At 54.2% G+C, this 26,731-nt stretch overlaps 1 protein-coding gene across 1 annotated transcript in view; it reads left to right on the top strand.

Annotated features, from left to right (window-relative positions):
• The window catches only part of SCAMP1 (secretory carrier membrane protein 1), a 95,725-nt gene that overhangs the window by 28,751 nt on the left and 40,243 nt on the right, over positions 1 to 26,731 (top strand). The window contains exons 3-5 of the mRNA XM_051837592.2: positions 23,324 to 23,422; positions 24,182 to 24,290; positions 26,449 to 26,577. Of these exons, the coding sequence (XP_051693552.1) occupies positions 23,324 to 23,422; positions 24,182 to 24,290; positions 26,449 to 26,577 (337 nt within the window). The remainder of the gene's footprint in view (positions 1 to 23,323; positions 23,423 to 24,181; positions 24,291 to 26,448; positions 26,578 to 26,731) is intronic.

A 26,731-nucleotide genomic window follows, 5' to 3' on the forward strand; every position in this document is an offset into this window, starting at 1 on the left:
GATTCACTGCCCCGGAAACTCCCGGGGAGCTTGGGCCTCGTGTCTTACGGGCAGCTTCTTCCCCCTCAAAGCCCCCTTCAAAGCTTTTATTTTGAGCAGAACTTTAGGGCCACTGAGGTGGATTCTGTTGAGGCTTGTTCCCCGGATTTTTCGTTACATGATGTGGTCTGTATCTGGATCATTGGCACAGTTAGCAGTTTCAGAGGTTGGCTCTTGAAATGTCAGTCGCTGAAAGACACTGGAGTTGCTCGCTGGGATGCTTGGGTTTGCATATCCGTGCGGTGCTCCGTAACGGGGGCTGGCATTGTTACACAGCGGGCAGAGCTCTCTGCGATGCTGGCACCCTGTGTGGGCTCTGATTGCTTTCCCAGCTGCTCATTTCTCAGCCATCTCTCGGCTAATGGCCTGGGAAAAGCAGTGGAAGATGACCCAGATGTTTGATGCCCTTCTGCCCACGTGGGAGACCTGGATGAAGCTCCTGGCCCTTGGCGTGGGCGTCACCCAACCCTGGCCATTGGAGCCATCTGGGGAGTGAACCTGTGGATGAAAGATCTCACTGTCTCTCCCTCTCTCGGTGTAACTCTGACTTTCAAATAAATGAATAAATAAATAAATATTTAAGGGGCCAGTGCAGTAGCATAGGGTAAAGCTGCCTCCTGCAGTACCAGCTTCTCATATGGGCACTGGTTCGAGTCCCAGCTTGTCCACTTGTGATCCAGCTCCCTGCCAGTACCCCTGGGAAGGCAGCCGAAGAAGCTCCTGGCTCCTGCCTTCAGATGGGCCCAGCTTCTGCTGTTGGGACCATTTGGGGAGTGAACCAACGATGGAAGATCTCTCTCTCTCTCTCTAACTCTACCTTTCAAATAAACAAATAATTCTAAAAAAAATTTGTTTTCATAAGCCTAGAACGTAGTTCTGAAAGATTATGTAGCTTTTGTGTAGAAATTTCTTCAGTACACATTAACATGGGTCTGGCCCTGTGGCGCAGCAGGTAAAGCCTCCACCTACAGTGCCAGCATCTCCTATGGATGCCGGTTCAAGTCCTGGCTGCTCCACTTCAAATCCAGCTCTCTGCTATGACCTGGGAAACCAGCAGAAGATGGCCCAAGTCCCTGGGCCCCTGCACCCATGTGAGAGACCTGTGAAAAGCTCCTGGCTCCTGGGTTTGGATTGGCACAGCTCTGACTGTTGTGGCCATTTGCGGAATGAACCAATGGACGGAAGATCTCTCTCTGTCTCTGTCTCTCTCTCTCTCTCTCTGTCTCTGCCTCTCTGTAACTCTGCCTTTTGAAATAAATAAATAAATAAATCTTAAAAAAAATAAGACAATAACTGTTTAGTTTTAGGAAGTTCTGTGTGATTTCAAGGGGGGAAGGTGGAAGCAAGACTGTGGTTAAAGTTTGCTGATGAAGAATGGAGAGAGGTTGCATCTGATGGATTAGCAGACTTTCCTTTCAGGAAATAGGTTTGAACTTGGTGCAGTTGTTGCTTTAGATCACTCTTGACAACAGTAGTGTTGGTCTAGTTGTCTGCGTTGCGCCGTCTGCTTTGCTCTGTTGAATTCTCCTAATACTGAAATGTAGGTGTTTTTAATTTGCATTTTTTTTAGCTGGAAGAAGTCTCTAGGAGTCAGATTGTGCAGGATCTGCAGCCAGGTGCTGACTCAGCTGTTTGCTGCAAACCCTTTGCCTGCTCCATTTTCCCGGTGCTGCCTTCAGGGACAGGTGCCCAGGAGATAGAAGGTGTAGTTGTGATCTTGGAAAATTTCTCACCTGGTGGGGATTTTAAAAAATTACACAGTCACAAAGAAGATATATCCAGGACATATAAATGTAAATTATGGTCCTGAATTGTGAGACCTCACAGTCCCAGAAAGATTTTTGAGTGGGGAGCGTGGCACAGCGAGAAGCCAGTTTACCCTGAATGAGTTCCTTGATACCTGCAGTATCAGAACCAGGAGGATCAATGTTGTGAGAGAACAATAAAAAAGTACTTTTTCCACTGCATGATGGAAAACACAGGTCAAACAGTAATTAAACATTCCTTTGTTTCCTGTGTGATCCAGTCTCAGAAGTTTGTCTGTGTGTGTGTGGCTGTGACTCTTTGCCAGACACCGGAGCTGTGTGTGGATCATTGATTGCAGTGATGTGCTAGACCTTGGTCCAAAGGCTGTTTTAGTTGATTGCTGGTGTTCATAGTCATTTTGGAGAATGTTTTGAAGACGAAGCTTCTGGATTGCTGCCTACGGGAGTGCTGAGCTCAGCAGTCAGAAGGGAGCTCCCACAGCGGGCTGCGAGTGTGACCTTGCTGGGGTTGAGTGCTCCTCGCCTGCCCTCCTCCTCCTCCAACTTGTTCCTTCACTTTGTCTGGAAGGCAGAGGGAGAGCGAGATGCACCAGCCGCTGGCTCAGGGGTGGCCGGGCTGCTGAGGGCCTTTGGGTGTTTTAGCATCATTCACAGGCCATAGAAGGTCATCAGCTTGAAAATCAGCCTGCTATAAATTTACAGAATTTTGAGTTCTGCCTGAGGTTGCCCGGGCAGGGCCAGACAGCCAATTTCACAGGCCTCCCCTGGCCGGCGGGCTGGCTGTCCCCACCCCTGATGGGGGCCGTGGGGCCGTCTCGGGGCATTGCCACGGAAGGCTGCGGAGCACTGGAGATGTGGCCAGTGGGACTGAACGCGCTGCACGAGAGGGGGGAAGCTGTGAGCTGTGAAGTCATCTTGTGGTTTGAATTAGAAAGTGTGTTTTCCTCCTGAAGTTACGCCGTGCTTGGTGGTGGGCTCCCTGGCCTCCCCTCGACAGTGGACGTGTGGATTAGGGTGTGGGGTCTGGTCCCTGGGGTTGAGTGTGCTTGGTGGTGGGCTCCCTTGTGCGTCACAGCTGCAGTTCTTTTTGCTGCCCGATTCTCGCTGGGTTCTGCCCCTGTGGTGGCACGCATGGCTCTGGTGAGGACGGGGGGACAGGGACAGCCTGGCGTGGCGTGCTGTGGTGCTGCAGGCCCGTTTGCTGGCCAGCTTGCTGTCAGTTTCTCTCCCTCAGGGCTGGTTTCCTGGCTCCCCCGTAGAACAGGAAGAGCCGTCCCAGCGTGGGAAGGGACGTGCCCCAGTGGTCATCTCGGACTCTCGGGCAGAACGGCCAGTAACAGCTCAGGACGCAAGGCAGGCTGGGCGTCAGAAGCTCTGCATTTTGTTTATTTCTAAAACTGGTCCTTCTTTGTTTAAAGTGCTGGTTTTCTCCCCGACGTGTCTGCAGTGGGGCTGCAGGCTGCAGCTGGGAACCAGGACCTCCCCTCGTTCCCCTGTGCGTGGTTGGAACCCAGTCGCACTGCTGCCTCCCAGGGTCTGCGTCGACAGGAGGCCTGAGGCCAGAGCTGGGTGTCCAGTGCACACTGCTGTGTGGGACGTGGCGTGTTGACTGCTAGGCAGACACGCACCCCAAGAAGTTCCAGGTCTTCACATGCACTTTACCACTGAGTGGTTGTTAACTTCAGGCAGCCTTCTTCATATCTGTGTCATTATCTGCACTTCCCTTAATGTGCTACGACTGAGGAAAATGGAGGGAGGAAAATGGTGAGTGAACAATTTCTTTTTTAAAAAAAGATTTATTTATTTATTTTAAAGGCAGTGTTACAGAGCTAGAGTGAGACAGACACACACACACACACACACACACAGATATTTTGTCTGCTGGTTCGTTCCCCAAATGGCTGGAACAGCCAGGGCTGGACCAGGAGCTGTATCCGTGTCTCCCGTGTGGGTGGGAGCGCCCACGCACTTGGGCCATCTGCCGCTGCTTTCCCAGATGCGTGAGCTGGCGCTCATATGGGATGCTGATGTCACGGCTGGTGGCTTAACCGGCTGTGCCACAACACTGGCCCCTGATTAAATAATTTCTAATTACACTTTGCTTTTTCACAATGAAAGGTCTTTTTAGCGCCTGGAACTGGCTGGATATAATCGTGCGTAGTAGTTACCCACCTTCAATGCTGTGAAAGTTAGTGCCTGTCTTTTTCCTCTTTCTGAGCTTCTCAGGGTTTTGTCCTCTCAGAGCTCCAAGCGGTCACTCTGGGTCAGATCTTTGCTTCCAGTCCCATGCAACGGTGCTGTGGCCTCTGCCTTCCTCGGGGGTTACAGATCCCAAGTCCTCTTTGCCTCGAGAGCTTCTTTTCATTGCCGCATCCTGTAACTCGTACGTCCAAGAGATGTTACTGTCTCGTTTTCATTCCTGCTAAGCGGTCCTGATTCGGGCCCTCATGAGAAACAACACAGTGGTCTCTGTAGTTACTTGACTCCAGTGTGTCTATTCTTCAAACCATTTTTCTAGAACTGTTTCTGGGGTTGTTTTTCCTAAAGTACATCTATTAGGTCCTTCACCTGTCTTGAAAGTGAGTGTGGGGGTGCTGGTGCCATGGCGTGGTGCGTAAAGCTGCCACCTGCAGTGCCGGCATCCCATATGGGCACCACTTAGAGTCCTGGCTGCTCCACTTCTGATCCAGCTCTCTGCTATGTCCTGGGAAAGCAGTAGAGGATGGCTCAAGTCCTTGGGCTCCTGCACCCGGTGGGGGACCCAGAGGCGGCTCCTGGCTCCAGGCTTCGGATCAGTGCAGCTTTGGCCATTGCGGCCAATTGGGGGGTGAACCAGCAGATGGAGGACTCTCAATCTCTCTCTCTCTCTGTCTCTGTCTCTCTTCCATCCCCTCCCTCCCTCTATGTAACTCTGACTTTCAAGTAAAATAAATAAACCTTTAAAAACTAAAAGAAAATGACTGTGGGGCAGGCATTTGGCCCGGTGGTTAAGGTGCCTCGTGGGCCACTGCATCCCACATAGGAGTGCCTGATGGGGTCCGGCTCACTGCTAATCCAGCTTCCTGCTGACGCACACCTTGGGAGACAGCAGCCGATGACTTCAGTGCTGGAGGCCTGCCCCTCGCAGGAGACCTGGCCTGAAGTTCTGGCCTGGCGCTGGCAGGTGCACACGTTTGGGGAGTGAACTAGCAGATGCAAGACCCATGTCTGCCTTTCAAATAAAATGAAAATGAATAATTTTTTTTTTTTTTTTTTGACAGGCAGAGTGGACAGTGAGAGAGAGAGACAGAGAGAGAAAGGTCTTCCTTTGCCGTTGGTTCACCCTCCAATGGCCGCCGCTGCAGCCGGCGCACCGCGCTGATCCTGGCAGGAGCCAGGAGCCAGGTGCTTTTCCTGGTCTCCCATGGGGTGCAGGGCCCAAGCACCTGGGCCATCCTCCACTGAACTCCCTGGCCATAGCAGAGAGCTGGCCTGGAAGAGGGGCAACCGGGACAGAATCCGGCGCCCCAACCGGGACTAGAACCCGGTGTGCCGGTGCCGCAAGGTGGAGGATTAGCCTATTGAGCCACGGCGCCGGCTGAAAATGAATAATTTTAATACATGGTTGTGCGTTTCCTGCTTTGTAGTGTGCATGTGGAACTGTGGTTTGATGCCCGTATCAGATGCCAGCATTGCCGGCGGTGGCTTTACGTGCTACACCATGGCTCCTATAGACTATTTTTAAGAGCGTTTTCTTTGTTTTTGAAGATTTATTTATTTATTGAAAGGCAAGATGACAGAGTGATGGAGAGATTGAGGTCTTCTGCTGCTGCTTACTGCCCCAGTGATCAAAAAGACGGAGATGGGGCCGGGCCGAAGCTGGGAGCTGGGGCTCCATCTGGGCCTCTCTCATGAGCGGCAGGGCACAGGCAATGGAGCCCCTTCCGCTCTTCTCCCAGGTGCTTTAGCAGGGAGCTGGATCTGCAGTGGATCTCCAAGCGGTGCTCGTGTGGGAGGTCAGTGTTGCTGGTCGTGCTTAATCCCCTGGGCCGCGGTGCCAGCCCCAGCAGCTTATGCTTTGGAGGAGCTGAGCAGAGCGTGGAGCGTCCCAGTGCAGTGCCTCCCGCCTGTCTTCTGACTTCAGCCCAAGTCTCTGCACGTGCATCCCCAGTCCTGCTGAGACCCCTCTCTGGGGCCTCCTCTGGATGACTGACTGGGGTCCAGAGAGAAGGTGTGAGAGCCAGGAGTACGTGGTTTCCCGAGTTGATCTCACACTGCAGAAGCCCAGGGAGGACCCCTCACACTGGCCATACGGATGTGCTGTTACTGTGCAGCAAATTAGCACAAACTCAGAGGTTGAAATGATAACAGGTTGTGTTGATTTCACTGGATCAGGAGACCAGGTGCAGCACAGGTTAGAGGACCCCTGCAGTAGACACACAGCACAGGGGTGAGGACCTGCCGTAGACACACAGCACAGGGGTGAGGACCTGCCGTAGACACACAGCACAGGGGTGAGGCCCTGCAGTAGACACACAGCACAGGGGTGAGGACCTGCAGTAGACACACAGCCCAGGGGTGAGGACCTGTAGTAGACACACAGCCCAGGGGTGAGGACCTGCAGTAGACACACAGCACAGGGGTGAGGACCTGTAGTAGACACACAGCACAGGGGTGAGGACCTGCCGTAGACACACAGCACAGGGGTGAGGACCTGCAGTAGACACACAGCACAGGGGTGAGGACCTGCAGTAGACACACAGCCCAGGGGTGAGGCCCTGCAGTAGACACACAGCCCAGGGGTGAGGACCTGTAGTAGACACACAGCCCAGGGGTGAGGCCCTGCAGTAGACACACAGCACAGGGGTGAGGACCTGTAGTAGACACACAGCACAGGGGTGAGGACCTGCCGTAGACACACAGCACAGGGGTGAGGACCTGCAGTAGACACACAGCCCAGGGGTGAGGACCTGTAGTAGACACACAGCCCAGGGGTGAGGCCCTGCAGTAGACACACAGCACAGGGGTGAGGACCTGTAGTAGACACACAGCACAGGGGTGAGGACCTGCCGTAGACACACAGCACAGGGGTGAGGACCTGCCGTAGACACACAGCACAGGGGTGAGGACCTGCAATAGACACACAGCACAGGGGTGAGGACCTGCAGTAGACACACAGCACAGGGGTGAGGACCTGCAGTAGACACACAGCACAGGGGTGAGGGCCTGCAGTAGACACACAGCGCAGGGGTGAGGACCTGCAGTAGACACACAGCACAGGGGTGAGGACCTGCAGTAGACACACAGCACAGGGGTGAGGACCTGCAGTAGACACACAGCACAGGGGTGAGGACCTGCAGTAGACACACAGCACAGGGGTGAGGACTGCAGTAGACACACAGCACAGGGGTGAGGACCTGCAGTAGACACACAGCACAGGGGTGAGGACCTGCAGTAGACACACAGCACAGGGGTGAGGACCTGCAGTAGACACACAGCACAGGGGTGAGGACCTGCAGGAGACACACAGCACAGGGGTGAGGACCTGCAGTAGACACACAGCCCAGGGGTGAGGACCTGCAGTAGACACACAGCACAGGGGTGAGGACTGCAGTAGACACACAGCACAGGGGTGAGGACCTGCAGTAGACACACAGCACAGGGGTGAGGACCTGCAGTAGACACACAGCACAGGGGTGAGGCCCTGCAGTAGACACACAGCCCAGGGGTGAGGACCTGCAGTAGACACACAGCACAGGGGTGAGGCCCTGCAGTAGACACACAGCACAGGGGTGAGGACCTGCAGTAGACACACAGCACAGGGGTGAGGACCTGCAGTAGACACACAGCACAGGGGTGAGGACCTGCAGTAGTCACACAGCACAGGGGTGAGGACCTGCAGTAGACACACAGCACAGGGGTGAGGACCTGCAGTAGACACACAACACAGGGGTGAGGACCAGCAGTAGACACACAGCACAGGGGTGAGGCCCTGCCGTAGACACACAGCACAGGGGTGAGGACTGCAGTAGTCACACAGCACAGGGGTGAGGACCTGCAGTAGACACACAGCACAGGGATGAGGACTTGCAGTAGACACACAGCACAGGGGTGAGGACCCTGCAGTAGACACACAGCACAGGGGTGAGGACCTGCCGTAGACACACAGCACAGGGGGGAGGACCTGCAGTAGACACACAGCACAGGGGTGAGGACCCTGCAGTAGACACACAGCACAGGGGTGAGGACTGCAGTAGTCACACAGCACAGGGGTGAGGACTGCAGTAGTCACACAGCACAGGGGGGAGGACCTGCAGTAGACACACAGCACAGGGGTGAGGACCTGCAGTAGACACACAGCCCAGGGGTGAGGACCTGCAGGAGACACACAGCACAGGGGTGAGGACCTGCAGGAGACACACAGCACAGGGGTGAGGACCTGCAGTAGACACACAGCCCAGGGGTGAGGACCTGCAGTAGTCACACAGCACAGGGGTGAGGACCTGCAGTAGACACACGGCACAGGGGTGAGGACCTGCAGTAGTCACACAGCACAGGGGTGAGGACCTGCAGTAGTCACACAGCACAGGGGTGAGGACCTGCAGTAGACACACAGCACAGGGGTGAGGACCTGCAGTAGACACACAGCACAGGGGTGAGGACCTGCAGTAGACACACAGCACAGGGGTGAGGACTGCAGTAGTCACACAGCACAGGGGTGAGGACCTGTAGTAGACACACAGCCCAGGGGTGAGGACTGCAGTAGTCACACAGCACAGGGAGGAGGCCCTGCAGTAGACACACAGCACAGGGGTGAGGACCTGCCGTAGACACACAGCACAGGGGTGAGGACCTGTAGTAGACACACAGCACAGGGGTGAGGACTGCAGTAGTCACACAGCACAGGGGTGAGGACCTGCAGTAGACACACAGCACAGGGGTGAGGACCTGCAGTAGACACACAGCACAGGAGTGAGGACCCTGCAGTAGACACGCAGCCCAGGGGTGAGGCCCTGCAGTAGACACACAGCACAGGGAGGAGGCCCTGCAGTAGACACACAGCCCAGGGGTGAGGACCTGCAGTAGACACACAGCACAGGGGTGAGGACCTGCAGTAGACACACAGCACAGGGGTGAGGACCTGCAGTAGATACACAGCACAGGGGTGAGGACCCTGCAGTAGACACACAGCCCAGGGGTGAGGCCCTGCAGTAGACACACAGCACAGGGAGGAGGCCCTGCAGTAGACACACAGCACAGGGGTGAGGACCTGCAGTAGATACACAGCACAGGGGTGAGGACCTGCAGTAGACACACAGCACAGGGGTGAGGCCCTGCCGTAGACACACAGCACAGGGGTGAGGCCCTGCCGTAGACACACAGCACAGGGGTGAGGCCCTGCAGTAGACACACAGCACAGGGGTGAGGCCCTGCAGTAGACACACAGCACAGGGAGGAGGCCCTGCAGTAGACACACAGCACAGGGGTGAGGACCTGCAGTAGACACACAGCACAGGGGTGAGGACCTGCAGTAGTCACACAGCACAGGTTAGAGGACCTGTAGTAGACACACAGCACAGGGGTGAGGACCTGCAGTAGATACACAGCACAGGGGTGAGGACCTGCAGTAGACACACAGCACAGGGGTAAGTACCTGCAGTAGACACACAGCACAGGGGTGAGGACTGCAGTAGACACACAGCACAGGGGTGAGGACCTGTAGGAGACACACAGCACAGGGGTGAGGACCTGCAGTAGACACACAGCACAGGTTAGAGGACCTGTAGTAGACACACAGCACAGGGGTGAGGCCCTGCAGGAGACACACAGCACAGGGGTGTGGACCTGCAGTAGACACACAGCACAGGGGTGAGTACCTGCAGTAGACACACAGCACAGGGGTGAGGACCTGCAGTAGTCACACAGCACAGGGAGGAGGCCCTGCAGTAGACACACAGCACAGGGGTGAGGACTGCAGTAGTCACACAGCACAGGGGTGAGGACCTGCAGTAGACACACAGCACAGGGAGGAGGCCCTGCAGTAGACACACAGCACAGGTTAGAGGACCTGCAGTAGATACACAGCACAGGGGTGAGGACCTGCAGTAGACACACAGCACAGGGGTGAGGCCCTGCAGTAGACACACAGCCCAGGGATGAGGCCCTGCAGTAGACACACAGCCCAGGGGTGAGGACTGCAGTAGACACACAGCCCAGGGATGAGGCCCTGCAGTAGATACACAGCACAGGGGTGAGGACCTGCAGTAGACACACAGCACAGGGGTGAGGACCTGCAGTAGACACACAGCACAGGAGTGAGGACCCTGCAGTAGACACACAGCCCAGGGGTGAGGCCCTGCAGTAGACACACAGCACAGGGAGGAGGCCCTGCAGTAGACACACAGCACAGGGGTGAGGACCTGCAGTAGATACACAGCACAGGGGTGAGGACCTGCAGTAGACACACAGCACAGGGGTGAGGCCCTGCCGTAGACACACAGCCCAGGGGTGAGGCCCTGCCGTAGACACACAGCCCAGGGGTGAGGCCCTGCAGTAGACACACAGCACAGGGGTGAGGCCCTGCAGTAGACACACAGCACAGGGGTGAGGACCTGCAGTAGACACACAGCACAGGGGTGAGGCCCTGCAGTAGACACACAGCACAGGGGTGAGGACCTGCAGTAGACACACAGCACAGGGGTGAGGCCCTGCAGTAGTCACACAGCACAGGGGTGAGGACCTGCAGTAGACACACAGCACAGGGGTGAGGACCTGCCGTAGACACACAGCACAGGGGTGAGGACCTGTAGTAGACACACAGCACAGGGGTGAGGACCTGCAGTAGACACACAGCACAGGGGTGAGGACCTGCCGTAGACACACAGCACAGGGGTGAGGACCTGCCGTAGACACACAGCACAGGTTAGAGGACCTGCAGTAGATACACAGCACAGGGGTGAGGACCTGCAGTAGACACACAGCACAGGGGTGAGGACCTGTAGTAGACACACAGCACAGGGGTGAGGACCTGCAGTAGTCACACAGCACAGGGGTGAGGACCTGCAGTAGACACACAGCACAGGGGTGAGGACCCTGCAGTAGACACACAGCCCGGGGTGAGGACCTGCAGGAGACACACAGCCCAGGGGTGAGGACCTGCAGGAGACACACAGCACAGGGGTGAGGACCTGCAGTAGTCACACAGCACAGGGGTGAGGACCTGCAGTAGACACACAGCACAGGGGTGAGGACCTGCAGTAGACACACAGCACAGGGGTGAGGCCCTGCAGGAGACACACAGCACAGGGGTGAGGACCTGCAGTAGACACACAGCCCAGGGGTGAGGACCCTGCAGTAGACACACAGCCCAGGGGTGAGGACCTGCAGGAGACACACAGCACAGGGGTGAGGACCTGCAGGAGACACACAGCACAGGGGTGAGGACCTGCAGTAGACACACAGCACAGGGGTGAGGACCTGCAGTAGACACACAGCACAGGGGTGAGGACCTGCAGTAGACACACAGCACAGGGGTGAGGACCTGCCGTAGACACACAGCCCAGGGAGGGGTGAGGCCCTGCAGTAGACACACAGCACAGGGGTGAGGACCCTGCAGTAGACACACAGCCCAGGGGTGAGGACCTGCAGGAGACACACAGCACAGGGGTGAGGACCTGCAGGAGACACACAGCACAGGGGTGAGGACCTGCAGTAGACACACAGCACAGGGGTGAGGACCTGCAGTAGACACACAGCACAGGGGTGAGGACCTGCAGTAGACACACAGCACAGGGGTGAGGACCTGCCGTAGACACACAGCCCAGGGAGGGGTGAGGCCCTGCAGTAGACACACAGCACAGGTTAGAGGACCTGTAGTAGACACACAGCACAGGGGTGAGGACCTGCAGTAGACACACAGCACAGGGGTGAGGACCTGCAGTAGACACACAGCACAGGGGTGAGGACCTGTAGTAGACACACAGCCCAGGGGTGAGGCCCTGCAGTAGACACACAGCCCAGGGAGGGGTGAGGCCCTGCAGTAGACACACAGCACAGGTTAGAGGACCTGTAGTAGACACACAGCACAGGGGTGAGGACCTGCAGTAGACACACAGCACAGGGGTGAGGACCCTGCAGTAGACACACAGCCCAGGGGTGAGGACCTGCAGGAGACACACAGCCCAGGGGTGAGGACCTGCAGTAGACACACAGCCCAGGAGTGAGGCCCTGCAGTAGACACACAGCACAGGGGTGAGGCCCTGCAGTAGACACACAGCCCAGGGGTGAGGACCCTGTAGTAGTCACACAGCACAGGGGTGAGGACTTGCAGTAGACACACAGCACAGGGGTGAGGACCTGCAGTAGATACACAGCCCAGGGGTGAGGACCTGCAGTAGACACACAGCCCAGGGGTGAGGACCTGTAGTAGACACACAGCACAGGGGTGAGGACCTGCAGTAGATACACAGCCCAGGGGTGAGGACCTGCAGTAGACACACAGCACAGGGGTGAGGACCTGCCGTAGACACACAGCCCAGGGAGGGGTGAGGCCCTGCAGTAGACACACAGCACAGGTTAGAGGACCTGTAGTAGACACACAGCACAGGGGTGAGGACCTGTAGTAGACACACAGCCCAGGGGTGAGGACCTGTAGTAGACACACAGCCCAGGGAGGGGTGAGGACCTGCAGTAGACACACAGCACAGGGGTGAGGCCCTGCCATAGACACACAGCACAGGGGTGAGGACCTGCAGTAGACACACAGCCCAGGGGTGAGGCCCTGCAGTAGACACACAGCACAGGGGTGAGGACACACGCTGTGTTTGCCTGCTAATTGCAGCCATCATGTTGTGAGGTTGGTGCTGTGCAGAGCTCAGCACGGCTGTGTCATGGAGACGTGAGAATTAGACTGAGGTCTGCCTGGAGAGCACTCTCAGGAGAGACTTTCTGGGGTGCTGCTGGATGGAGCCTGGAGAGTCCTTTAGGAGCCAACTGAGGATGGCCCCAGGAAGCAGACTTGCTTGTCCTTTGTGTCTGTGGTTGTGGGACCTGTGTCTCCCACTTGTGCCCTCTCCCTGTTCCTGGTAACTGTGTCCATCTTTAGCTTTGTATGTTTGCAGTGTGATGTGTTGGAAGAGAAGAGAGAGGCAGAGGGAGAAGCAGCAGTCCCGTCTACTGGCTCATTCCCCAGGTGCCTGCAGCAATGGGGCCGAGAGCTGAGAACTCGGTGCAGTCTCCCAAGTGCAGCCATCAGCTAATGGAGCCATCGTCTCCTAGCTCCAGGGTGTGATTAGCAGGAGGTCCTACGCGGGCGTGGAGCCAGCACCGAAACTCGGGCACTGCAGCGGGAGATGCAGGTGTCCAGCTGGTAGCCATCCAGTGGGCACAGTGTCTGCCCTGGAGCTCGTGGCCATGCACTGGGCACAGTGTCTGCCCTGGAGCTGATGGCCATGCACTGGGCACAGTGTCTGCCCTGGAGCTGGTGGCTATCCAGTGGGCACAGTGTCTGCCCTGGAGCTGGTGGCTATCCAGTGGGCACAGTGTCTGCCCTGGAGCTGGTGGCTATCCAGTGGGCACAGTGTCTGCCCTGGAGCTGATGGCCATGCACTGGCACAGTGTCTGCCCAGGAGCTGGTGGCCATCCAGTGGGCACAGTGTCTGCCCTGGAGCTGGTGGCCATGCACTGGCACAGTGTCTGCCCAGGAGCTGGTGGCCATCCAGTGGGCACAGTGTCTGCCCTGGAGCTGGTGGCCATGCACTGGCACAGTGTCTGCCCAGGAGCTGGTGGCCATGCACTGGCACAGTGTCTGCCCCGAGCAGTTTTTTTTTTTTTTTTTTTGGTGGCATCTGTGAGAGTCTTTCACATACACAGTCATATAATCTACAGGAAGAGATGATTGTATGGACGGTTTTTGCATCAGTTTTATTACAGAAATTTGCCTGTAGTTTTCTTTTCTTGCTCTGCCTTTGTCTTTGGGATGAAGGTGATGCTAGCCTTTTACATGTACTTGGAAGCTTTCCCTTTCTGTATTTTTTTTTTTTTTTTTTTTTTTTTTTTTTTTTTTTGTGAAGAGTTAGGAAGTTCTGGCACGGATTCTTTGCATGTTTGGTAGAGTTCAGCCTGTCGTGTGGTCCTGGGTTAGGTACTTGATTGCTTCAGTCTCGTTGTTACTGATCTGTCCTGGCTTCCGGTTCCTCCTGGTCCACTCTGTCACTTTTCTAGGAATTTATGCCTTTCCTGTATGCTAACCCATCTTGTTGGGTTCTTCAAAAAATTCATGGAAAGTGGAGTTAAGAGATAAGTTTATTTTCATTCTTGAGGTCGGCGTATCTTTTCATGATGTAGGTTTCTCACAGACTGTGAAGACCCCCCCACCCCGGGTGCGTGTGTTGCAGAATTGCTGTGCTTGGGACCCGGTGCCCACACGGTGCCCTCTGTCCCTCGTCCAGAGACTGCCTAGGTGCAGGGGTAAGGCGCAGGTCCCCGGAGTGTGCCCGGGGAGTGGGCCCTGGACACAGGTGGCACCAGCGTGAGCTTAGCTTTCAGTTAATTTTCCACGAACCTCTGGAAGTACTCTTGTCATTGTTCACGATTGTTCCTGTGGTCCTTTCTATGGCTGAGGTGTCCCATAATCTCTTGTACATGTACTTTTGATTTTATTTATGTGCATCTTTTTAATTAATTAGACTACCTGAAAGTTTGTCAGTTTTGTTTTCAGAAAAGCAGCTTAGTTTTATTTGTTTCTTTCTGTGTGTTTTTCTTGTGTCTGGTTTATTTCTGTTATGATTTTTATTTTCTGCTTTCTCCCTGATCTCCCATCTATTTCTTCTTCTTCTTCTTCTTTTTTTTTTTTTTTTTTGGCTAGGCAGAGTTAGACAGTGAGAGAGAGAGAAAGGTCTTCCTTCTGTTGGTTCAGTCCCCTAATTGCAGCTGTGGCCGGTGCTGCGCTGATCCGAAGGCAGGAGCCAGGTGCTTCTCCTGGTCTCCCATGGGGTGCAGGGCCCAAGCACCTGGGCCATCCTCCACTGCACTCCCTGGCCACAGCAGAGAGCTGGCCTGGAAGAGGGGCAACCGGGACAGAATCCGGCGCCCTGACCGGGACTAGAACCCGGGGTGCCGGTGCCGCAGGCTGAGGATTAGCCTAGTGAGCCGTGGCGCTGGCCAACCTATTTCTTTTTCTCGTTGCTTGAGACGCAACGTTAGTCCATGCGGAATCTTCCTTTTTGCTGTAGCTGTTCTCGCTGTCAGCTTCCTGGTGGAACACCCTGCAGGTGTTAGGAGTGTCCTGCTTCTGTGGTTCATGTTGATTTCTTGGACACGTTGGTTGTTCAGGAGCATGTTGTTTAATTTCCTCACGTTTAGTTTTCCAAAATTTCTCCTGTTGATTATTTCTGATTTCATACGGAGATGGTCTGAAATGATACTAGAAGTGATTTCAGTCTCCCTAGACTGGTGAAGGTTTATTTTGTCACCCAAGTTACTTTCTGTCCTGGAGAAAAGTTGTATTTTGCTGCTGTGGGATGGAGAGTTCTGTATGTGTCTGTTAGGAGCGTTTGGTCGACAATGCCACTCAAGCGCACCGTTTCCGTGTGTTCTGTTTAGTTGATCACAGTGGGTGGTTCCAGGTCACCCGCTTCACCACGCTGCTCTCTGTCTCTCTCCGTATCTGTTAACGTTTGCTTTCTGTGTTCAGATGCTCCAGTGTGGTTGCATCTATATAATGGTTTCGCCTTCTTGCTGAGTTGACTCCTGGTGTTAACTAATGACCCTTGTCTCTTGTGACAGTCTTCGGGTTGGAGTCTTCTGTATCAGGAATCAGGGTACCCAGTCTACTCACTCTTGTTGCTGTTTGCATGGAGTATCTGTTTCTGACTTACTTTCAGCCTGTGTGTGTCCTTAAAGTTAAGTTTGTCTCTTGTAGGCAGCTTATATTGGATCTTGTTTTTTTTTTAATCATTTACATTTAAGCTTACTTTTTTATTTTTTAAGATTTATTTATCTATTGCATAGGCAGAGTTAGAGACAGAGAGAGACAGAGACAGACAAGGGAAGGGCGGGGGTGCTTCCATCCACTGGTTCACTCCCCAGATGGCCATAACGGCTGGAGCTGGGCTGATCTGAAGCCAGGAGCCAAGAGCTTCTTCCGTGTCTCCCACGTGGGTACAGGGGCCCAAGGACTTGGGTCATCCTCTACTGCTATCCCAGGCCATAGCAGGGAGCTGGATCAGAAGAGGAATAGCTGGGACTCGAATTGGCATCCGTATGGGAAGCCGGCACTGCAGGAGGAAGCTCAGCCCCGCAGTTACTGTGAACAGCCACCGCTGCGTGTTGAGCACTCACTGCTGCCGTTCTGTTTGTTTTCTGGTTGCTTTGTGGGTCCTTTGTTCCTGTCTTCCTCTCTTGTTGTCTACTTCTGGGATTTTTAGATTTGTTTTAAAGTACTAAGCCTTAATTCAATTCTCTTTTTCATCTGTATGGCTGCTAAAGGTTTTGGTGTTCTGGTTACCATGAAGCTTACATAAAACATCATTTAGCGGGCGCAGCTTTGTGGTGTAGCGAGCACAGCCGCTGCCAGCAACTGTGGCGTCTCCGTAGCTGAGCCCTGGCACAGCTGTGTCTGCTGCAGCCATTGCAGGAGTGAATCAGCAGACTGGAGACTGAACTTGGGGCCTGCACGGTGGTGTAGCAGGTGGAGCCCCTGCCTGCAGTGCTGACGTCCTGTCCAGGCACTGGTCCAGTCCCTGCTGTGGCCTGGGAGAGCAGTGGAGGATGGCTCAGGTCCTTGGGCCCCTGCACCTGTGAGAGTTAAATGACAGTCCTGGCTGCTGGCTTCCGCCTGGCCTAGCCCTGGCCTTGGGGCCACTTGGGGAGCAAACCAGCAGGTGGAAGAAGTTTCTCTATGTCTCTGTGTCTCTCTGTTTCTTCCTCTGCCTTTCAAATAAATGAAATACATCTTAATAAAAGATCAATCTCTCTCTCCCCCTTCACAAAGCAAATAAAGTTAATGAAAGCAAACAAAAACCGTAATCAGTTTTAGCCGATAATAGCTTAACTTGTATTATATTTTTTATTTTTTTAAATTTTTTTTATTTTGACAGGTAGAGTTACAGACAGAGAGAGAGAGACAGACAGACACACACACAGAGAAAGGTCTTCCTTCCGTTGGTTCACTTCCCAAATGGCCGCTACGGCTGGCACTGTGCCGATCCGAAGCCAGGAGCCAGGTGCTTCTTCCCGGTCTCCCATGCGGGTGGAGGAGCCCAAGCACTTGGGCCGTCCTCCACTGCCCTCCTGGGCCACAGCAGAGAGCTGGCCTGGAAGAGGAGCGACCGGGACAGAATCTGGCGCCCATATGGGATTCCGGCGCTGCAGGCGGAGAATTAACCAAGTGAGCCACGGCGCCAGCCCTAACTTCTATTATATTAAATAAGCCCTAGACTTAGACCATCACCCCACAGTTTACTTTGACGTCGCAGTTTACCTGTTTCTGTATTGTGAATTCCTAAACAACCTAACTGTAGCTTTAGTTGCTTTTGATCGGTTTTGACTTCTAACCTTCATACTAGCAACATGTGTGATGGGCCCACTGCCATCTCGATTTTGAAGAACTACAGGTTGGACTGTGTGTTGACTTCCCCCTTGCTTCGGCCTCAGCACCCTCCAAGGCATTTCTGTGTCCCACATGGGTGGCAGGGGACCTGATACCCGAGCCATCTGTTTCTGCTTTTCACGGGCCGTTAGCAGGGAGCTGGGTCGGAAGTGGAGCAGCGGGGACACAGCGTGCCCGTACGGGGTTGGGTGTTGTAGGTGGGAACTTCACCTGCTACGCCACAACCTCGTCCCCTCTCGTCGTTTTTGGAGATCTTTGCTGGATGTAGTGTTTGTGGGTAGCCATTTTTCACTTGCTGCATTTAGAACGCGTCAGTGTTCTCTCCTGCGCCTGCCTGGCTCCTGCTGAGAAATCTGCTGACTGTGTGGGGGCTGCTGATGTGTGATGCGATGCTCTTGCTGCTTTTTAAAGTCTCTTTCACTTTTTTTTTTTTTTAAAGATTTTTATTTATTTGAGAAGGACAGTTAGAGAGAGAGAGAGAGAGAGAGACAAGTCTTCTGTCTGCTGGTTCACTCCCCAAATAAATGCAACAGCCAGAGCTGGGTCGATCTGAAGCCAGGAGCCAGGTCTCCCACGCGGGTGCAGGGGCCCAAGGACTCGGGCCATCTTCCCCTGCTTTCCCAGGCCACAGCAGAGCGCTGGATGGGAAGTGGAGCAGCCGGGACATGAGCTGGTGCTGATGTGGGATGCTGGTGAGCAGCTGCGTTTTCCTAAGATTATCATCTTGAGTTCCTTTCCAGGAAATTCCGGTTCTGTCTCTTTGTCATCCGCGGTTGGGAACTTGTGTTGCTTCCGTGCTTCACGTCTCTGTGTCCAAGCCTTGACTTCTGTGCGTCTGCTAGTGGCAGTCTCTGCCCGAGGACTCTGCCGAGTGACTTTGGTATTGGAAACTTTGACCTGTACCTGGGCCTGAGGGTGCTGGCTGGGCAGGCTGCAGTGGCTCTCATCCCGGTTGGTGCGCTGGTGCCGTCTCTGGTTCAGGTGTGGCGTCAGCATGTGCGCGGCTGAGAGAGGCAGGGACTTCTGAGCACAGTGGGTGCCGCACCGGTGCCCGCCCTGGGTTCAGAGGTTGGCGTCTGAGAGTTGGGGTTCACACCAGTGTGAGCACGGGCTCGCCCTCATTCTCCTTGTTCCCAGTTCTCCCTCGTAATATCATCATTTTCGTAATGTGTTGTATTGTCCCATCTTTTGGTCTCTCCATGCTGCATTCTGGGTAATTTTCTTTAGACCCACTTCTGTTTCCCTAAGTAGGTCCTCATCTCCTTGTTGCTTCCTCTCCAGCCTGTGTGTCAGGTTTGTGGTTTCAGTTATTAGTTATTCTTTCTAGAAGTTCCAGTTACACATTTTAAGGAATTGGTCAGTTCTGACATTCTCCTGATACTCAGTCAGACTTTTGTAACACTCTTTTATTTCTTTATTTTTAAAAGATTTATTTATTTATTTGAAGGCAGAGTTACTCAGAAAGAAGGAAGGAGAGAGAGAGAGAGAGAGAGAGAGAGAGAGATTGATTGATTGATTGTTTCACTCCCCAAAAGGCTGCAACATCCAGGGCTGTGCTAGGCTGAAGCCAGGAGCCTGGAGCTTCTTCTGGGTCTCCCGTGCATGTGCAAGGCCCAGGAGCTCGGGCCGTCCTCCACTGCTCTCCCAGGCCCATTAGTAGGGAGCTGGATTTGGAGTGGAGCAGCTGGGACTCAAACTGGTGCCCATACGGGATGCCGGCACTGCAGGCCGTGGCTTAACCTGCTTGTCACCACCCTGAACACACTCTTTTATTTGTTTATTAAATATACCTGTTTTATACCTGATAATTCTGATGAATTCAGGTCTTACTTTGTAGTTTGGTTTGCTCATGTTGCCTTATTTCTTTGTGCGTCTGAACCACAAGCCAGTTACTTGCACCTCTATCTGTAAATTCTTTGAAGCCTGTTTTTAAACTGTATCCCTTTGCCAGGTGCCTGAGGTTGGTCCCAGCCAGGGCTCCCTTGTACCGAGAATTTGAGTTTGGGTCAGGTGAATTCTGGGCACAGATCTGCAAGTTGGTGGTTGTGGCGGCAGCCTGCCACGGCGCCAGCTCCAGTACCATATTCCTGAAAAGAAATTTGATCCTGTGTTTTTAGGTTTCATGTTCTAGGGTCTCTAGATACGCGTGTTCTGCTGTGTTGCCAGAAAAGGAAGTCCTGAGTGGCTTATTTGAGTGTGGTTTGTGTGTTTGTCCATGTGTGCGGAAGTGAAAAGTTGGGAAGAGTTTGGGACTGTCATCAGAATTGGTCTTTGATGATTAGGGCAAGAGGCCATCTTCCGGAGGTGTCCGTGGCTCGTGGTGTCTGATCGAGTGCGTTATGGCCAAGGAAATACCAGAGAGAAGCACTAACATTGTGAATGAGAAGTGATGAGGATAGCTGCTGTTAGATTAATATTAATGTTTCCGGAGATTTGTGCTTCTCCAGTGTTTCTTTTTTTTTTCTTTTTTTTTTTTTAATTTTTATTTTTTGACAGGCAGAGTGGACAGTAAGAGAGAGAGACAGAGAGAAAGGTCTTCCTTTTGCCCGTTGGTTCACCCTCCAATGGCCGCCGCGGCCGGCGCACCGCGCTGATCCGATGGCAGGAGCCAGGTGCTTCCTCCTGGTCTCCCATGGGGTGCAGGGCCCAAGCACTTGGGCCATCCTCCACTGCACTCCCTGGCCACAGCAGAGAGCTGGCCTGGAAGGGGGCAACCAGGACAGAATCCGGCACCCCGACTGGGACTAGAACCTGGTGTGCCGGCGCCGCTAGGTGGAGGATTAGCCTAGTGAGCCGCGGCGCCGGCCCTCCAGCGTTTCTTGTCATCCCTCAAGCACCCAGGAGTTCAGCGTATCAGACAGATGGGTCTGACTGCACCTTCCTCCACACCCAGGAGTTGTTGTTCTCAGACTTTGTTATTCAAACAGTGAAGCCTTCAGTGAAGTTTGAACTGGCGGAGCGGCTAAGTCATTGCTTCGGGTCTTTCCTGAGCTCTGCTGCCAAGCCCACTCTGCCAGGCTTGTTTCTCCATCATCCTCACATTGTTGTCACCTACTAAACCAACAAAGCTTGGGACCACGTGTTTATAACTGGAGAATAGGACTGACCCACTGTAGCTTCTCTGCCTGTTATCTGCAATGTTGGGAGTACACAGGACTTGTGATTCTTTTGGTGATTTTAAAAGATTATGGTAGGGGCCGGCGCTGTGACACAGTGGGTTAACGCCCTGGCCTGAAGTGCCGGCATCCCATATGGGTGCCTGTTTGAGACCTGGCTGCTCCACTTCCTATCCAGCTCTCTGCTGTGGCCTGGGAGGGCAGTGGAGGATGGCCCAAGTGCTTGGGCCCCTGCACCCGCGTGGGAGACCAGGAAGAAGCTCCTGGCTCCTGGCTTCGGATTGGCGCAGCTCCAGCTGTTGCGGCCAATTGGGGAGTGAACCAGCGGATGGAAGACCTCCCTCTCTCTCTCTTTCTCTCTCTGCCTCTCCTCTCTGTGTGTAACTCTGACTTGCAAATAAATAAATCTTTTAAAAAAATTATAGTAGATATAAAAATATAACATGCTTTTAATCTTACTAGTATTAAGTATTTTGATATATTTTTATTATATCTTAAAATGAAGTTAGGATTATAGTATATATTCAGCCTCTTTTATAACTTACTTTTATTATAATTTGCCCAAATTTCCTCATTTCAGTAAATATTTTTTCAGAACCTTTAATAGTTGCGTAATGTATTCTCATTGGTGAATCATGATTTTTGCACCATTTTCCCGTTGGATGTTTGGGGGGATTTCTGCCTTTTTACTTTCATAAATAAGGCAGCAGTGAACATTGTTGTACACATTTGTGAATATCTTGAATTATTTCCTTAAAAATATTTTTAAAGACCAGCTACACATGACATGGAGTATAAATATTTCTGTGGCTCTCGATATATGTGACAAATTCTGTCATAGGATTGTTATATTAATGCTTATTTTACTACATCTTTTTCAAAATGTGTAGTCCTGTAGTAATAATTGTTTTATAAATGTCTAAGTAAAATTTGTTTCTTTGGTTGCTAATGAGATAGGAATTGTTTACTTGCGGCTGCCAGTTAGGGGTTTCATGCTCACTTTCGCAATTAGCCCATCGGTCTGTCTCTGACTTGTGTGTGAAGTTACTGCCCGTAGCGTGTATTGCCGTCTCTACACCCTGCTCTTCAGGCTTGATTGTGAAACGCCTGTGTCAGAGCTCCGGGTTTCTGTGCGGTGAAGCGTAGCGCCCTCTGGTGAGGGCTTCCGTCCCCACATCCTGGTGACCATGGCTGTGGCTTTGCCCCACAGGGCAGCAGCAGGTGGTCCCCAGGTGCAGTCTGCGCAGTTCACAGGGTTCTCACGTCCCCACTTCCATCATTTGCCTTGACTTCTCGTCTGCTCGAAGTTTACTGTTGCTAGCAGGTTGTTTCTGTGTCCCAGCGCTGTTTGCTGGTCATCCTTCCTGAAAGACAGTTTGAGAGTTAGAGACAGAGAGAGGTCTTCTATTCGCTGGTTCACTGCCCAGATGGCTGCAACGGCTGGAGCTGCGTCGATCAGAAGCCAGGAGCCGAGAGCTTCTTCGGGGTCTGCTATGCGGGTGCAGGGGTCCAAGGACTTGGGTCATCTTCTGTTGCTGTCCCAGGTCACAGCAGAGAGCTGGATCGGAAGAGGCACATCCAGGACTTTAACTGGCACCCATATGGGATGCCGACGCTTCAGGCCAGGGCTTTAACCCGCTGCACCACAGTGCTGGCCCCTATACTACATTCTTAGTTACTGTAGCCTAATAGTAACTTTTGATATCACTGGTCTCGCAATCTAACTTTTTTTTTTTTTCTTTTTCAAAACTGTGTGGCCCATTCTTAGTCCTTACTTCTGCATGCAGGTTTGAGAATGAGCTGTACTGGGAGTCTTGGTGGTGACTGCCTTCTGCTTTCTGGGCTGCCGTTAGCTGTGCAGGGTAAAATCGTGCTACGTAGCTAGTTGCTTGCAGTTTTTTAACTCTGTGTTCCTTGAACTTCCTTTTGCAGGTTCTTGTTTCCTCCTTCCCTTTTGTAAAGCACCAGCTCTCTGCTGGTGGCGGCATTGTAGGCATGCGCAGTAATTTAACCTGTCCTTCACGGACAGACTTTGTAGACTCGTGCCTGTCTTTTGGTCCTGCAGCTGCGCTCAAACATTGCAGGTCGTCGGTGGCAGAGCGGACGTTGTGTAGCTTATTTTCTGTCTTCCCAAGCCTGCCCTCTTCTCTTTCCACATTGCGTGAGTGGCTTTGACCAGGAGTCTGCTCTGTGCCTCTCAGGAAGCCACGGGCTGGAGTCAGCAAAAAACCTCGGTGCTGTCCGTAATGTACCATAGAGAAATACTTTAACGCTTTTTCTTAAAGATTTACTTATTTATTTGAAAGGCAGAGTTGAAGAGAGAGAGAGAAAGTCTTCCATCTGCTTGTTCACTCCCCAGATGGCTGCAGTGGCCAGAGGTGTGCCGATCTGAAGCCAGGAGCTTCTTCCTGGTCTCCCACACAGGTGCAGGAGCCCAAGGACTTGGGCCATCTTCCACTGCTTTCCCAGGCCACAGCAGAGAGCTGGATTAGAAGTAGAGCAGCCGGGACTCGAACTGGTGCCCCTGTGGAATGTCGGCACTGCAGGTGGCGGCTTTACCCACTACACCACAGTGCCGGCCCCAAAGATTTTTTTAAAATGTGATATCCTGGAGACATGTGTGGTGAGGCCGCCAGACGGCCAAGATGCGGAGTGAGTGAGCCTGAAGCAGCTCTCTGCACACTTGACCGTGGGAGGGCAGGAGAGGAAGACGGGCAGATGGTGGAGTTTGCTTTTTTCTTTTGGTCACTGGGTCTTCTGTGAGAGGCTGAGTTGGCCCCTTCTGTAATGGAATTTGTCCTTCCTCTTTCTAGCCTCCGCCAGGCAGTGTGAAAATGCACAGTGCACCCAACACGCAGCCCGCGATCATGAAGCCCACCGAAGAGCACCCCGCTTACACGCAGATCGCCAAGGTCAGTCCCGTGCAGTAACCGTGTGCTGTGTTCTCATTTCTCAGCTCACTTTTGGATCTGTCTTAGCTTTCTGACTGTCGGTACCTGCTCCTCTTGGTCAGTTTATAATGTGTGCTTTTTGTTGTAATGATTGAATTCATTTATCATCTTGGGGTGCAGTTCCCAGTGCATGGTACTGGCGCAGTACTCTAACAGTGACAGGCTAACACAGTAACCGATGTTGCTGGGAGTGAGTCCATGGCTGAGCCACGGACAGTAGGGGGTGAGGGTGCGTCCAGGCACAGTGCCTGTGAACAGATACTGGTGTCGGGTGAGGGCACGCGGAGGTGTACACTGGGATTTCTTGACTGCGTCTTTATTTCACTGTTTGTGCTTTGGACGACGTTACAAAGCCCTCTTGTGTTTGACCCAGTTTGTAAGGCCCAGTTCACTCCCCCTTTTTCTTTTCATCCATTGCCCTCAGCTCTCTCCACTGCCCTCCTTCCTGGCTCTCAGTGAGGCACAGAGGTCGCCCCACGCCGGCCTCGGACCATGCTCTAAGGAGAGCGGTGGCGTCTGTCGCCATGGGCTCGGTGTTTCCACGGGGGCTTTTCCCACGCAGGAGACCAGATGACCCCCACCGTGTTTTCTGAACCCACTCTGCAGAGCGCCTGTGGATTTTAGGACAGTCGAGCAAGGCTTTGCTCGCACAGAGCAGGGAGGCGGTCCCACGCCCTGTACCCCTGACCTGCTCACCGGCTGCGCTGTCTGTCTGTCTAGGAGCACGCCTTGGCCCAGGCCGAGCTGCTGAAGCGCCAAGAGGAGCTGGAAAGGAAAGCTGCGGAGTTAGACCGGCGGGAGCGGGAGATGCAGAACCTCAGTCAGCACGGTAGTACCCTCGGACGGCTGGGGGGCTGCGCCTGCGGCAGGGGGCTCGCCAGGGCCGGGTGGGGGGACACTGCGTTGGCTGGGGGGTACGCTGCGCTGGCTGCAGGGGGCTCGGCCGGGGGTGACACTGTGCCGGCTGCAGGGGCTCGGCCAGGGGTGACGCTGTGCCAGCTGCAGGGGGCTCGGCCGGGGGTGACACTGTGCCGGCTGCAGGGGCTCGGCCAGGGGTGACGCTGTGCCGGCTGCAGGGGGCTCGGCCGGAGGTGACACTGTGTCGGCTGCAGGGGCTCGGCCAGGGGTGACGCTGTGCCGGCTGCAGGGGGCTCGGCCGGGGGTGACACTGTGTCGGCTGCAGGGGGCTCGGCCAGGGGTGACACTGCGCTGGCTACAGGGGGCTTGGCTGGGGGTGACACTGTGCTGGCTGCAGGGGGCTTGGCTGGGGGGTGACACTGCGCTGGCTGCAGGGGGCTCGGCTGGGGGTGACACTGTGCTGGCTGTGGGGGGCTCGGCCGGGGGTGACGCTGTGCCAGCTGCAGGGGGCTCGGCCGGAGGTGACACTGTGTCGGCTGCAGGGGGCTCGGCCGGGGGTGGAGCGCTCCTCTGTGCAGGTGGCAGGTCCCTGTGGGCGCCGCGCTTCTCCCTGGTGGTGACATGCAGCGCTCCCCTCCTGGGGAGTGTGGGGGGTGTGTCAGCTGCCGGCTGAGCTTGTGAAATCACACGCGTGCTGGAGTGCGTCCTCCGTGTGACGCTCTTGATTGACTCGGCCAGCGTCAGAGCCTCCACAGGTACCGTGCGCGTGAGAACGGGCTGTGTGTGCCACACGGCTGGGAGGTCTGTTCAGGCTGTGACGGCAGGCGTCGGCTCCCAGCCCCTGGGGACGGGCCCTGGGAAGCGGAGTCAGCCGCTGTCGGCCTGTCTGGGTCCTGCGCAGGGGCACCCAGGGAGCTCTCGGGGAATGTGTGGGTCTAGGCCGCACAGGGCTGCCTGCCCCGGGGCGATCTTACGGCGTCAGAGACACAATCCCTAGGGGAGAAGCTGAAGGGTTTCTTGGCATCAGAGTTGGGTGGCACCTGTAGCTGAAATCGCCCTGGGTGCTGACCCTGACTAACACGAGGTACTTGCGCGAGAGCGGCTTTGGGACGGGGTAGCGCAGGTGGGAGCTAACCACAGGCACAGTGTGCTGGTGAGTTTCAGGGTTTGCACCTCAGAGCAGCTGTTGCCGCAGGGCCCCCGAGGGTGGCACGGCCGCTGTCCCCCGGGAGAGGTTGGGAGAGGTTGAGCGAGTGGCGTCGGCTGCCCGTGTCCCGGCTTCCTCCTCCCCGCTCTCAGGCTGTGTGGAGGCTGTGCTGTGATCCCTGGTGCGCGGGAGACGTGCTGGGTCACACGGGGGTCTGTGCGGTGTGGGTCACAAGTAGAGGGGTAGACAGCCGGAATAATGGCCTTGGGTGCTGTCTTTACCCTCTGTTTTCATGCTCTGACTTCTTGCTGTGTGTGTAACTTTTAATTCCCCAGTCCTCTCAGGCTGGTTTCCTTGGGGAGCCACCTTTGGCACTCTCCTCACAGTTTGAGTTGCTCTTCTCCAGGTTTCCGAGGGTGCTAGGATTCTTCAGCTTCCTTCTCGTAGCTTTTTTTTTGTGTTTTCTCCGAGTTTGACGGTTTTCTTGCCTGGGTCCTGTGTGTATCGCTTTCTTCCAGACTTTGATTCCAGATTTGACTCTGGGGCTTTGACTGAATCTTGGTTTCTTCCTGGAGTTGACAGATGACGTGAGCGACTCAGGAGCTGGTCTTCCTCTCCGCGTGGGCTAGGGCTTGCAGCAGGGTCTCCTCCGAGGCGTGAGGACGCCAGGCCGCTGACGCCGGCCGTGAGGCCCGTGGGCCGAGCAGACCCGCCTCTGCGCTTCCTTCACGCTGCTCGTGTCTCCTCCACGGAAGTGGTCCTGCCGCACGTGCTGGGATCCCATCCTGGACGATTATTTTACCGTCTGTCGTTCCTTCAATGATGTTTGGAGAAGATTTTTTTTTTTAAATAAATACAAAGCTTGGCTTTCAAAGTGGTGGGAGTATAGAGATACAGTGTCCTTTTTAAAATGATGAAACAAAAACCTAAAAATGGAACGCATTTGTTGTGGTGTGAATAACATTTTGCTTCTAATTTACAGGCAGAAAAAATAATTGGCCGCCTCTGCCTGCCGGCTTTCCCGTGGGGCCGTGCTTCTACCAGGACTTCTCCGTGGACATCCCCGTGGAGTTCCAGAAGACGGTGAAGCTCATGTACTACCTGTGGATGTGTGAGTACAGAGCAGGCCCGCGCGCGCTCAGCTCCTCCTCCTCTCGCCAAGGTGCACAGTGCGGCAGTCACCTTGTTCTGCAGACAGAGTAATGACTGTGATTGTTAGAGGTGAAACGCATTGTCTAAATACTCTAACACGATCCTGTATGGGG

Source organism: Oryctolagus cuniculus, chromosome 14 (assembly GCF_964237555.1).
Source record: "Oryctolagus cuniculus chromosome 14, mOryCun1.1, whole genome shotgun sequence".
Taxonomy (NCBI): domain Eukaryota; kingdom Metazoa; phylum Chordata; class Mammalia; order Lagomorpha; family Leporidae; genus Oryctolagus; species Oryctolagus cuniculus.